The 14,648-nt window shown below is 39.2% G+C and overlaps 1 protein-coding gene across 1 annotated transcript; it reads right to left on the minus strand.

The window, feature by feature from the left end:
* Positions 1-3,126: 3,126 nt before the first annotated feature.
* Positions 3,127-3,630, minus strand: LOC110206601 (ribonuclease 8-like). Its single transcript, XM_020984125.1, has one exon. It carries the CDS (start codon positions 3,628-3,630, stop codon positions 3,127-3,129), a length of 504 nt encoding a protein of 167 aa, XP_020839784.1.
* Positions 3,631-14,648: the final 11,018 nt, after the last annotated feature.

The following is a 14,648-nucleotide window of genomic DNA, read 5'->3' on the forward strand; positions in this document are numbered from 1 at the left end:
TACCTTGGAAAAAGCTAAGGACATGGGGGTGAGGTGGAAGGGTTTAGAGATGTCTGCCTCCTTTCAAATCACACCACATAACACCCATGTCTTGTGTGGAGGACAGCTTCACTACACTGTTTTTCTTTCCATTAGGAATACAAAGTAGAAAAGTTTTTTCTGTACTTTGTTAGAAGCCTTCCCAGGGAAAATCATTCATTGATACATAGAGGAAAAGTATCTCTATAGGACACATGTGCTTCTGAATACAAGGCATTTCCCACAGTTACTTAGTATACAGAAAACATTTAGTCATGCTGGGTCACAGTAGTGGTCTTGGAGGCAGTTGGTTGTGACTTTCTACTCTCAGTTTAGTATGCCATTAGCCTCAAAGTCAGAGACAGAGTAAGCTACTTTTGTCTTTTGATTGGCTTTTCACAAAAACTAGGACAAAAGAAGATAAAATACATTTACACTTGAATGGGAGGCTTATTCTAAAATGTTATTTGTGAGGTCAAGAAAGGGAAAAATAGAGTGATCTCTTTTCTTTGCAGTCACACTCAAAATATATCTATAGATGAACTTGCTGCCTTCCCCAATTACACTACAAGATTGCACTTTTGCAATTGTGTTCCTAGCACCTAGCATAACATCTGGCACATAGGTTCTTAGTAAGTACTTACTGGCTGAGTGATTGCTTGATGAAAGCAACCTTTCTCAATTTTCCAACTAAGGTATTATATTAGCATATTTCTGGATTGGTCTCAGTTTTCTAAACATTTTGTCTCCAAATCATGGAGTCATTTACTCCTCTCAATTAACCCTCCCATCTAAGAAGTAGCCCTTCCATGATGCCATGTTGTCTGGATTCTGGAGCCATAATGTTTGTCACCAATTTCTCTCACCTTGGCTTCAACCTCCTTTTGGGGAAACCCCCAACTAATAGGAAAGAGACATTATCTATTTCTTGCTCCTTATCCCTGACTCCCACTTTATCCAGGCCCCTTTCCTCCTTACTATAGCACCAATTCCCCAGCTTCTTTTCTCTTTCAGAACTTTTTGCAACTATTAGTAACAAAAGAAGCAACCTGGCACAATGGATAGAAAACTAGTGTGGAAACTAGGAAGAGTTCCATCTCTGACACACAATGACTATGTGACCCTGGGCAAGTCACTTCTCAGTGATCTAGGCAACTCTAAGCCTATAAATTGCAGAGAAGGCGAGGTAGAGGGAGTTTCTTCATTGGAAGAGGGAGTTCCCACAACCTGGAGCTAGTTCCCAATGCTAATGAAATAGTAGGTCACATCATCCCTTTGCTTGTAACAGAAGATTCCCCACAGTTGTATGCAAAAAGGCCTTTACTGAAACCAGCACAACACACGTGGCTTAGTCCTGCTCTTGAAGTACAGCTTGTAGAGGATAAGCCTCTTTCTCACCTTCACTTATGCTATATTATTCAGGAAAGACACTGTTAACAGTATTTCTACTGAGCCAGTCTCTAACCTGAGAATGCTTGGAGCTGCAGCACAAAGTAGACCTAGAGACAGGAGTACAAGTAATCAAGTTGTTTAATCAAGCAATTTCAGAGTGAGGAATGTTCTCTTAGCTGAAGTGAAAGCACAGGTTATACACTTAAATCACAAGTATGGAAGGGAGGGGGGAGATGGATTACAACCATTTAGTGGTTTCCCACGAGAAACCTACAAGTCCCACAATATAACAATTCTGGAATCAAGTCTTTGGGGGTCATGACTACCTCTCCTAGAGTACAGAACCAGACGTCTGTGATGGGAACAGGTTCTACAATATTTGATTCTCTTCACTTATGATCCAGCAATTGTGAGTGTTGTGAAGTTTTGATTAATCAGTTTAAGCTGCATTGTGAGCTCTGTCTCCCAAGCTAGAGAGGCAGCTCTTGAGAAAACTAAATTATTAGTATATTCATTACACATATCATATTGATTAGTATGAAAATTATAAATTATAAATTCCCTCCTCAACACTAATTTTTTCCATTCTCAGGATTAGAGAGCTAGATAGATTCTACATAGATTGATAGATTATAGATAGATAGATAGATAAGTAGATAGCTAGAAAAGCAATTTGTAAAATATTTTATTTTTCCCAAATTAGATGTAAAAATAATTTTAACATTCATTTTAAGTTTTGAGTTCCAGATTCTAACCTTCCTTCCTCTCCCCTCTCTCTGAGAGAGTAAGTACTCTGATCTAAATTATAGATGTGTAATCAAGTAAAACATGTTTTCATGTTAGTCATTTTGTGGAAGAAAACTTAAGGAAGGAAAGGGAAAAATAGTATGCTTCAGTCTATATTCAGATGCTATCAGTTCTTTCCATGGTGGTGAATAGTATTTTTCATCAAGTCCTTTGGGATTGACTTGGATCATTGTGTTGCTGAGAATAGCTGTTATTCACTGTTGCTCATCATACAATATTGCTGTTACTGCGTACAATGTTTTTGTTCTCTTTGCTTTACTCCACATCAGTTCATGTAAGTCTTTCCAGGTTTTAGAAAAGCAATTATTGAGCAATTACTAGGTGCCAGTCACTCAGGATAAAAATATAAGCAAGAAAGATAATCCTTGCCCTCAAAGAGCTTCCATTTTAAAGAGAGAAAACCATAATGCAAGAAAGGGGGGGAGGGGGCCAAGTGGTACTCAGAGTCAGAATACCCAGAGGTGAAAAAAGTTATTGTTGGAGGATGAAGGAGTGTAAGCAGCATAGTGAAAAGATGGCAAGAAACTAGAATAAAAACTTATCTATCTACCTCTTCCTTTTCCCTCTACTTGAATCTATCTTGAATCTAAGGTATAAGTAAGATAGGAAAGGTGAAGAGGAATGGGAGAGATAGGCTACTCCATTCCACATCATTGCTAGGGTAGAGACTACTGGAGGTCAATTTCATCTTTAAGCATCAGGTTAAAGAGTAATAGGAGAGTCTCATGGCCTGATAAAGCCATGCAGAAAGGTAAGCTTGGCCCCATAAAAACCTTTTTCAAGGAGAATTCCTGATAAATTCATGGGGAAGATAGGATTACAGGGATTTGTGCAGGAAAAAAAAAGCAAGAGAGTAGATTTCCATAATGCATCTTGAAGCAAAAGGGCAAAACAGTAGGAGATTAGAAATCAAAGAGACAGAAGTATGGGGTCTGGCTGCGAAGTGGTGCTGTCCAAATGCACAGGAAGCAATTTACTTCTGCTATGGTCAGCTGGCACAGGAGGATCACAGGCAACAACAAAGTATGCCTGTTTAGAAGTGCCACGGTAGCTGCAGTTGGGATAACGACCACTGGTCAATTGACAATTGGTGAGGGGAACATCTGTTGTACTATTATGGCAGTTCTGCATCGCTGGATTCATACAGCTGATGTTGGGCTCCAAACAAACCTTGATGACAGCGGGACCCAAGTAGTTCAGGAAGGTGTTGAAGGATTTACACCGACTGGTATGGTTGTTGATTCGTCTCATCTCATTGTTGCAATATATATTGTCGTTGGAGGCTATGGTCTTTGGGTATTGCACATGCTGTTCATTGAACCATTGAGCTCTAGTGAAACCAGGGGGAACCCCTTCAGTGACCAGGAACATAGTCACTGAAAGCCCCAGCAGCAACAGTTGGAAAGTTCCCATCAGAGTGAGCTATCTCTCCTATAAGAGGGTTAATAAAGAGGAGAAAGAAAATGAGAAAGAGGGAACAAAATATCCGCTTGCCCTCCCAGCCCATTTACTATGTGACTTCAAAGGCATTATATTACTATCCCCTGTCATCCCTGTCTCCCCATTTGGTCAGTTGACCATGTTTGATCACCCTGTGTGCAAAGCATCACATGAGGCAGTGTAGGGAAGATTAATAGGAAAAGGAAGACAAGATTATAAAGAAAGAAGAAAGAAGGCATGAGAGCACAGACCCTATTCTACTCCAGGATGTCTTTGCTCTTCTCTACTAATTTTGATGGCATACATTCCAGAGGTGCTTGAAAGCTAGGCCTTTTCTGCCTACTGAGGCCAAGAGTCTTTGTTTGACATTGGTTGGATTCCACCACCACTTCAAATTCTCCTGATACCAAGAGAGAATTCTAGGTAGGTTCTAGGTAGACCATATCTGTAATATTATGTTCAATTCTGGATTCCCTAGCTTAGGAAGTACAATAATAAGGAGAATATCCAGAGAGGGGCAACCATGACTGTGAAGGGTAATAAATTCATATCACATTGGATGAAGGAACTAGTGATGTGTAGCCAGGAGGAGAGACAGCTCATAGGGTCAAAAAAATAAAAGTGAAAGGGACCTCAGAAAGGGCCATCTAGTCCATCCCCTTGGTCAGGGGAGACATGACAGCTGCGCTCAAGTTTGTAAGGTGGGAGAGGGATTAAACTTTGTTTGGCTCCAAAAGGCAGAATAAATAGAAATGGACAGACAGTGAAAATAAGCAGATTTAGGTTCATTGTCAGCAACAATTAGAGTTATTTAAAAGTCAAATGGACTGCCTCAGAAAATAATGGTTTACTTCTAACTGGAGATCATCACACAAATGACTGGATGACCACTTGTTGTGTATATTAAATTAGGCCTTTCTTAGGTGGCATGAATTGGACTAGTTGATCCAGATGTCTCTTCCAACTCTAAAATTCACTGATTATCTGATATCTCCAAACATAGAAATGGACATGAAAACTTGCTGTCTACTGAGTCATAAAAATAAAATACCACCAGGATTTTCCCCCATGAATTGTCTTTCTCTCTGAACTTTTATAATTGATGTTTTGAATCCAACTGTTGGCTTTATATTCCCTTCATATTTCTTGGACTTGTGTTCCAAGGTGCTAAGATCTCTTTGGATGATGATTCTTTTAACCAACATTGTTAATGGTCCCTCCCAGGGTTAGTAATCCACCATGCCCAATTTGACTAAGCATGTCACTGCTGTTCATCTTCACCTCTGCCTGTTGCTTTCCCTGGCCTCCTTCAAGATTTGTTCCAAACCCCACCTTCTGCAAGAGGCTTTTCCCAGTCTTCTCCTTCTCACTCTCAATGTACCCCTGCTAGTGCTCTCCCTCTGGGATTGCCTTCCATTTATGTTGGATATATTTTGAATGAATATATTTATTTTTCATGTTGTCTCTCTCATTGGAGCTCTTTAAGGACAGAAATCCTGCTTCTCTGCCTTTCTTTCTATTCTCAGTGCTTAGCACAATACCTGTCATATAGTAAGAACTTCATAGATTGCTTGTTGACTGACTGACATAGTCAATTCCTTCCCACAGCGTACCTGAATAAAGCCTTTTAATTTTTTTTAAAGGTCTTGGCTAGTAACTTAGGTGGAAATCATAAAATAAAACAAACTTTAAAGTCACAGAACTGAGGCTATATAAAAGATGAAGAGTCCCAAATCATCTGAATCCAACACTAGATTAGTATGGCTTCCTGGGGTAGATACAACCTGTTCTTGTAGAAGAAGTATTGAAGCCTGGAATTTCTAAGCCAATGGTGATGCATCTGGAGAGGGCCAGAGTGTGATTGCTCTCTACTAGTAGCACAACCAATGCTTACTTCTTTTGTTTTGTTTTGTTTTTTAATGGTATCCCTTCATATTCTTCCCACCAAGGTCAGATATTAAGGTATTCCTAAGTGCCATTTGTTTTGCCTACTTCACTGACACCAAGTAATGGAGATGACATTGTCTGATTCTCCTTTTCTCCCAAGAGTTGTTAATTTTAAGACTGGCTTACATGGTATCACAAAATTACAGTAATAACAGGTACAAAAATCAAAATGTCATTCAACAGGAATCATCATGCTATTTTCTCTTCACAGGAAGTTTAATTGTCTAGGGGGCAGGGGAGGGTAGAACATATATCTTACAAAGATTTTAAAAGGATTATGAAAGAACATACAAATAGATTGGTAGCCTAAAATGATGATGTGATGAGGTCACATGATACAATGGACAAAAAACTTCGTCTGACATCAGAGAATACATGTGCAAATCCTATCCTTGCTACCTACCATGTAATTTGACCTTGGTCAAGTCACTTAACCTCTCAGACTCATTTTCCCCATCTGTCACATTATTGAGTTGGACTAGATGGTCTCTAAGGTCCCTTCCAGGTTCAAGTCTATGATATTCAAATGCTATAAATTCTATATGTTCTGAGGAATGCACAGTAAAAGTAGAGTTGGGGAAGGGAAGTGGTAATTATCAGGAGCCCTCTCTTAGTGACATCCTGAAAAATATTTCATATCATTGTAATCCCACAGTGCCTTTTAGCATTCTCAGTCCCACCTCCAAATGATCACTGAGATAACTTCCTTCAAAACAAGTCTTGAAGTGCAGATAAAGATTTCTATCAGGAGACAGCTATGGCAGGTGAGAGTGGAAAGGAAGAAATAATGAGCTGGCAACAGAAAATTCAGATTCATCTCTTGGCCCAGTCCCTAGCTATGTGATGATGAGCAAGTCATGAAAACTGTCTGCTTAAAATAGCTATTGTACAGCTAAAAAACTGTAAGCATTGTGTTAATAAAGACTATTGGCAACATAATACTCTTTCATTTCCATAGGCCCACAGGTCATTGCTCAATCAGACATTATATTTGATTATGATGGACTTTGCCAGACTCTCTATTTTTAATAAAATGGTTTTTTTAATTAAATAATTATTATGTAACATAAGTAAAAGTATTCATAGTAGTTCATTCTCTTAGGTTAGTCTTAAAAGACTCATAGCAGCCATTCTCTAAACCATAAACATTGCAATTGCATAAGGCAGATTCATTAGTTGAACAAACCTGTATCCATCCAACTCTGATCTATAAGACCTTTCTAGACTACTTAAAGGCCTTCATAATTGGCCTCCAACCTCTAAATCTGTACCAATTTCACATTTACCACCCTCAAACATTCTACATTCTAGTCAAACTCACATCTTTGCTGTTCCTCCTAAATCTCTCATTTCCATGCATTTACACAGGCTGTTTCCCATGCCTGTAGCATGGTCTCTCCTCACTTTTACCTCTTAAAGCACTTTGCTGGGGCACTGGTTAGAGCATTGGACTTTGAGTCACACAGACTTAGTTCAAATCTTACCTCAGACACTTACTAACTGTGTGACCCTGGGCAAGTCTTTCAACCTCAGTTACTTCATCTGCAAAATTAGGATAATAATGGCACTATCCTCACAGGATTATCAGATAATATAAAGCACCATGCCACCCTGAATCCTCCATGTGAATTCTAGCTATTATTATCATAATTATTGCTAAAATCCCTTACTTCTTTCAGCCTTAGCTCAATTTCCAGCTCTCATACAAGTTCTTTCCAGACTCCTCCCCAGTTATTGGCCCCCTTCCCCACAGCAAAGTACTTTGTATTTAAGTCAATATGAAATACATAAAAATCCTGCATACTTGGTTTCCATCCAGTATGAAATAACTAATATGAATTATCATGTTATCCACTTTGCATCATACAGGTGGCAATAGAAAAGTATCTTATGGAGGTGAACAGGCTGCTATACATAACCAATGAGGAGCACCAAAGAAGAACAGGAGTAAGGAATACCATTACAGAACTGAATGACAGAAAGAGAAGATGGGATGCTCATGTGGTAAGAGTAAGAAATTACCTATGGATGGCCCTAGTGCTCCATTAATTAACCAGAACAGGGGGTGTGTTGAAGAAGGAATAGATGACAATGAAGAAATAGAGAAGTATTAGAATGGCCAGTAGGGGACAGCAGGCTCTCACTTTCCTGCCTGAGGTGCAGTTGGCTTCTAAGCAGGCATGCCCCAAGAGTTCATCTGCTAGAGAGGATGTGGGAAAACAGGTACACTAATGTACTATTGGTAGAACTATGAACTAGTCCAACCATCTGGAAAGCAATTTGGACCTATACCCCAAAAGTTATTAAATTGTGCATACCTTTTGACCCAGTAATACTGCTACAAGGTTTATATACTAAAGAGATCAAAGAAAGAGAGTTGGCATTGCATACAACTGGTGCTGATTAGAAGCTCTATTCCCCATACACAGTTCTGAGTAGCAGTTACAGGGTGGAGAGGAGCACTGGTGGTCAGTCACAAGGGAGCAGGAACCCTGGTCCTAATTCCAAAGCAAAGAGGACTGCTAGTGTTTGCAGCAGCAGGGGATCAAGGTAGGAGGGACAGAGGGAATCTGGAACTCAAAATTTAAAATTAAATAAATAATGAATTTAAATGTTTAACAAAAAAAGTCCAAAGCAGAGCTTATCTTCTCTCCCCCCCCATCTCAAAATATATGCCTCTTCTGATTTCCCATATTTCTACAAAGGACACCTTCCAGTCTCCCAAGCTTGACATATCAGTATTCTTGATCCCTTACTTTCCTTTACACTCTATATCCAATCAATTAACAAATCCAGTCACTTCCACTTCTACACATCTCTCACGTGTGACCCTTTCTTACTATTTACATGACTACTACCTTGGTTTAGGCCCTCATCACCTCTCTCCAGTGTTATTTGAATGGCCTCTCTGCCTTAAGTCTTTCATTTCTCCAATCTGTCCTACAGGAGCCAAAGTGGTTTTTCTTAGAAACAGCTCTGACCATGTTATTCTCTTATGCAATAAATGCAAATGACTCCTTATTGTTCCTAAGATCAAGTATAAATTTAAAGGCTTTCACAATTGGGCCCCAGCCTCCTTTTCATTATACATACTCTTCTTCCCACATTTTACTGGCTAGCCAAACTGGACTTATTGTTCCTCACAAATAACACTTTATCTCTTCCCCCCACATCTTTGCTCCAGTTGTCCTTTGCATCTGGAATGCACTCTTTCCTTGCTTCTATCTCTGAGAATCTTTATTCTTTAAGACTCAACTCAAGCACCACCTTCTGTGTGAAGTCTTCCCTGATCCTCCAAGCTGTTAGTGTCTTCCTTCCCAAAACTACTTTATACTTTATTTCATGTACATTCTGTTCATCTTTATATCTGTAGGTGGCTCAGTGAATAAAGCACTGAATCTGAAGTCAGGAAGTCCTGAGATCAAATCTAGCCTGATATAATTACTGTCTGTAATAATTACTGTCTGGGCAAGTCTTTTATCTTCTCTACGCTCTGTTTCTTTGCCCTAAAAATGGGAATAATATAGCACTTAACACAGTGCATGGTACATAGCAGATATTTAATAAATGCTTATTCCCTTCCCCTTTCTCATACATACATTGTCTCTCTTGATAGAATGTAAGCCCCTTGAAACAACAACAAACGAAGGGGGACCAGGTCAAGTTTCAACCCATGAATCTGATCAGCATCAAAGCTCAGTGAGAAGGAAGAGGTATATCTGCAGAAGAATGTGGGTCTGAGGGGACAAGAAAATGATGGATGAAAGAGAACCAAAATGCAGCACTGATTATGAATAATACTGTATAGGAGGAAATGGGCAGATGTAGGAATGAGAAAGAGGTGGAGAAGAGACCTAAGAAAAGGGCTTCTATGAACCACCACTTAACAGTGTCCTCTAGGACCCTACCCAGTCTTCCTTACCCCCAAGCTTAGAAGCTAACCTAGGGAATAAAAAAGTCAGTTGCTGAGAAGACTATGGAAATCAGACAAATGGAACCAGCAAGTATGCTGGCATGCACCTTTAATTCCAGCTACAAGCTGGAGGATTTCTAGAGCTCAGGAGTGATGGGCTGCATTGGGCCAGACTGCTAGGGTATCTACATTAAGAAGATAAGCTTTGATACTAGGAGCTGATTAGAGGAAAGAATACTTTGCTCTGGGTGAAGTTCTGGTCAGGTTTTTATCCTTATCTTCAGCCCCATCTATACCTTGACAGCTTACTGACAACAAACTGCAGTTGCTCTTGTAGCTAATTTGATTAGTGGAGATCTCTGGTTTTAGGACCAAATTGGAGGAAAGCAGAATCCTCTCTGATGTGGAGAGCTGTGTGGGCTTCTCTGTCTTGCTCTTTAGCACCATCTGTAGGTTGAGGAAGGGGGAAGAAAAAAAATTCAGAGGCTTGACTGCATGGCCCTCTTCTGCCCTCGTTAGCTAGAAGGGAGGAATTCCTCATAGCCCAGAGAGCAGAGCTATGTAACTTAAGGGAACTGTTTGTCACTGAAAAAATGTAACACTGCTCTTTTAGTAAAAAGAATCCAACATTGCTTCCCTAACCTGAGAAGAGCAGAGTACCAGCTTCATTCAACAGGAGAATGAAGAAGCCCTGAAGAAGAGCATTCGTCCCCAGAAAATAAAGCATGGTGCAGACCATTCTCTAGAGAGATCAAGGACATAAAAACTTGCCGTCCAGAGGCAAGAGTTGCCTCTGGTTTCCTTACTCATGTAACTGCTAGGTTCTATAAATTTGTACCCACTGTCTCCTCCACAAATACTGTGTGCATTGGTTGGAGAATGTGACCGAGGTTTATGGGTAGACTATTATGCTTTGATTATTTCTATTTTTGCTATATGTTGGATAAATATTAAGTTTGATTACATGTATTTTTATCTTATCAGCAAATACATCATATTTAAAAGTTAATGGTTAGGGGAAGCTAGGTGGTGCAGTGGATAGAGCACTGGCCTTGGAGTCAGGAGGACCTGAGTTCAAAATTAGTCTCAGACCAGACACTTGACACTTACTAGCTGTGAGACCCTGGGCAAGTCACTTAACTCACTAAAAACAAAGAGTTAATGGTGTCCTTGTGACTGATTAGTATAAATGAAAAGAATACCAATATAGTCTCAGAATCAACAGTGCTGAGTAATAAGGTATATACCCCACACTAGGGTTACCCCTAACACCCTGAGGGCATTGTAGTCACATGGCAGATACAATTAACTACACTCCCCCCCCCCAAGGAAACTCTCAGATCTGTAATGATGCTGAGATTGAGGTGGCTGAGCTATCCCAGAGAGGCAGAGAAAGGGAATAAAGGTGCTACACATCTGCCATTTCTATGATTTTTTTTAAAAGTCTAGACCAAGGGTAGGGAACCTGCAGTCTCCAGGCCACATGTGGCCTTCTAGGTCCTCTAGATCCCTTTAGGGCCACACTTGAGGACCTAGAGGGCCACATATGGCCTGAAGGCTGCAGGTTCCCCACCCCTGGTCTAGACGCTATACTTACAAATCAAAACTGTATAGATGGATTATAATCAGTGGGAAAAGTACAGATAGAAAGAATCCACTGATCACCTCCTGAAAAGAACCCCAAAAGTAAAAGACCCAAAAATGAAATAGCCAAAATTCAGCACTCCTAGGTCAAAGAAAAAAAAAAGCCCAAGCATTCATACAGAGGCAGTTCAAGTACCAAGGAACTATAGTCAGGATTATACAAGATCTGACAGATTCTACTACAATTAGAGAAAACTCTGGAATAGGCAAAAGAGAGAAGCTTACAAACAAGAATAACTTACCCTGCAAAGCTGAATATAATCCTATGGGGGGGGGGAATGCACCTTTAATGGAATAGAGAACTTTCAGGCACTTCTAATTAAAAGAAGGAAAAGAAAAATAGAGCCATTATAATAATTTTTAAATGCACTAAAGAGGAAAGAAGGACATTCAGGAGGAATTGCATACAAGTAGAACAATTTTGAAGATAATAAATTTATAAAATGTGTGAAATTTTGAAAGTGTGAATGTTTTATATACTTTTAAAAAGTAGTGTGAAATGCAGATTCATGACTTCATATAGAATGAAATGTCCTGCTGTGTGTATGGCAATGCTCTCTCTCGTGCTCTCTCTCTCTCTCTCTCTCTCTCTCTCTCTCTCTCTCTCTCTCTCTGTCTCTCTCTCTGTCTCTCTCTCTCCTTTAACTTAAAAATAAACAAAAATAGAAATAAAAAGAGTTCAAGGGACAAGTGAATGATCAGAGACATGCTTTCCAGAAAGACATTGATAGAAAGAGGCAGTAATTGAAGGAGGAAGTAGCTTTCAACATAAGGACCTCCAGAAGCAGAAATGAGATTCAGCTATGGGCTCAAAAGAAAACTAATACTGACAGCCAAGAGCTGTGCTTCCAAACAGAGCAGACCCTGAGAGCTGAGCAACCTGTGTGGCATTTCTAAAGAGGGAGATTTGTGAGGAATCCATAAGGAAAGAAAAGAACAGGTCTGACTACAATGTCCTCAAAAGAGAGACTAACAAATGGCATCCTGATTGATGAATTATACAAACATGTAGAAACAACAAATAATTAAATACAATATTAACAATTAGCCACAAAAACTCATGGGATGCAGCTAAGAATTCCTCAGAGGAAAATGTCTGTCTATGAATACTTATATTAGCAAAAAGTTTTAAATATCAAGGGACCGAGAATATAATTTAAAAGACTAGTGCTTAAAATGGAAATGTTTTACATTATTGCACATGCATAACCTACGAGATCATTTATTATTTCAGGGAGGGAAAGAGAAGGCTAGAATTTGGGACTCAAAATTAAAAAAAAAACAAATGTTTAAAAATATTTTTGCATGTAATTGAGGAAAAATAGAATATTATTTTAAAAAAATAAAAGACTAATGTTAAAAAGATTGGCTGGTTGGTTGATTTGTTTAGCAAGGCTGCAGTCACACCCAAATGTGTTAGGGCCAGTGTTCTTTTCTCCCAGTGATCCTTGTTGGCAGTGCCCACCAGACTTCCTGGCAACCTCTTGGAAGCCAAATGCTACTACATAAATGCCCCAAATTTTGCTTAACAGAGAGAACATTTAAAGAGGACTGCTGAGCACATCTCACAGAGACCATACATAAAACCTCTCCAAGATGATAGAAACTGCTGGAAATTATGATCTGCTAGTATGGTCTTCAAGAGATCCCTTGCATATCATAATGATGTAGCATCGTGGAATTTGAAGGGGAGAAGTATTAAGCAACAGCAAAGTAACAGGAGCAACCTAGAGCCACCTATTTTCAATGTTTTAGTAATCAAATCATAGCTAGCTATGTAACAATATTCACAGCACAGAAATAGGCCGTATCTACTTTCCTTGGAACAACCTAGACAATTACAAAGAAACTGACCACCAGGAAGCTGGCAACTAGGTCATTAGTTCTTTGGCACAGGCAAGTCAAAAAGGAAAGACAAAAGACAAAATTGTCATTATTCCTGTGAAGTCCCCTTTTCCCTCTGCAGTCAGGGTGGCAAGATGGTGAGACAGTGGTTATTAAGAATTACAGATTTCAGAGAGTCTATAAAATTCTATTTAAATGTTAGCACTGTAAGTATAAGATCCTTACCTAAAGTACTAGGTATCTTTCCCTGCCTTCTCCCTTGCTATGGAGGACCCCTTTAGACTTGAGCCAAAAATAAAATCATTCCTCAGTAATATCAGATTGGGAGAGAATTGAAGCCCTGAGAGCTAAGTTCCTCTACTAAGAAGAGAGGCAACCTCAAAGCTATAAATCCAGGGTGAAGATTACAGACTCTGTCAAGCAACCTACTTACACATTGCTAGCTGTTGCATGAGAAATGAAATCAAGACAAAAGGAAATTATTGTAAAAGAAATGATGATGAAAACAGTGGAATAAGCAAGATCTCTGAATGTCTTCCAGAATCCAACAACCCACATAATCAACCAATGCACCACATCTGGAGATAATAAAAATTGAACAAAAGAGAGAAGATGATGGGAAACAACTCTACAATAATGTTAAAGCTTTCTAAACTGAAAAAACTGTTAGAAATAATCCAAAACTTTCATCACCATTACCCTCCTCTTTCCTGCCTCAAACTCACAACCATACCAGCCTCCCTTTGGAGGTTAATACAGTTTCTACTATTTGCCCCATGGCATTTAGCTAGTCTAACTTTCATTCCCTTCCCTAGGAGCAACACACTCACCTAACCCTGTTGAGGAAGGTGAATAACTGAGTGGGAGACTGAGCAACAGATCCAATCCTTAGGGAGGGAAAGGGTGGATTTAAAGTCCAGGTTCAGTTGATACAATGGAGTCTTTTATATGGCCAAAAAGAAACCGATCAAACACTCCCCACTGTCCAAATGAAAATGAATTTTGAAATTATCTGGGCCGGGTGGTTAGGACAGCAGATAAAAATAGAGAAGCTGTGGTTAGGAAGGGAACAGGAACTACAGTCACCAGCTCCAACAACATTTTAACTGCTAGCAAAAGGCCAACAGAGAGAGTTTGGCAATAAAACCCCAACTATGGCTTGAGAAGGGCCAGAGAGTGAGGAAAATAAAAAACAAAGTCTGGTATTATCCTTCTTATTGTAAGGTAAATAAGACAAGCAAAAAAGTTCTAAAAGGCCAACTCACGAGTCAGAGTATAAGAAATATTCCTTAAAAGAAAAAAGGAGATTCACAAAGAATGGAAAAAAATGAGAAATTAGAAAGAAAAAAGAGAGTGAGAAAGGGAGGGAGGGAGAAAGGAAGGAATGAAAGAAGGGAAGGATGAAAGAAGAAAGAAGGGAGGGAGGGAAACCTATGTAATCCAAAAAAACATAGATAAGCAAAAGTGAGTTCAGGGACCGCATGCAGATTTAATAGAGGAGGGAGAAAATCAATATAAAATATTTAAATGGAGGAAAGTGCAAAATAACAATTACAATCTTAAATAATAATGGATTAAATAAGAAAAAACAAAATTTGCTACACAAAAGAACCACATTTTAAAGAAATAAGGATGTATAGAT

Source organism: Phascolarctos cinereus, unplaced genomic scaffold, assembly GCF_003287225.1.
Source record: "Phascolarctos cinereus isolate Bilbo 61053 unplaced genomic scaffold, phaCin_HiC Scaffold_3;HRSCAF=262, whole genome shotgun sequence".
Taxonomy (NCBI): Eukaryota; Metazoa; Chordata; class Mammalia; order Diprotodontia; family Phascolarctidae; genus Phascolarctos; species Phascolarctos cinereus.

Bases quoted from the DNA above. Each gene is read 5' to 3' on its own strand.
- LOC110206601 (XM_020984125.1), bottom strand. From the start codon at position 3,630: ATGGGAACTTTCCAACTGTTGCTGCTGGGGCTTTCAGTGACTATGTTC.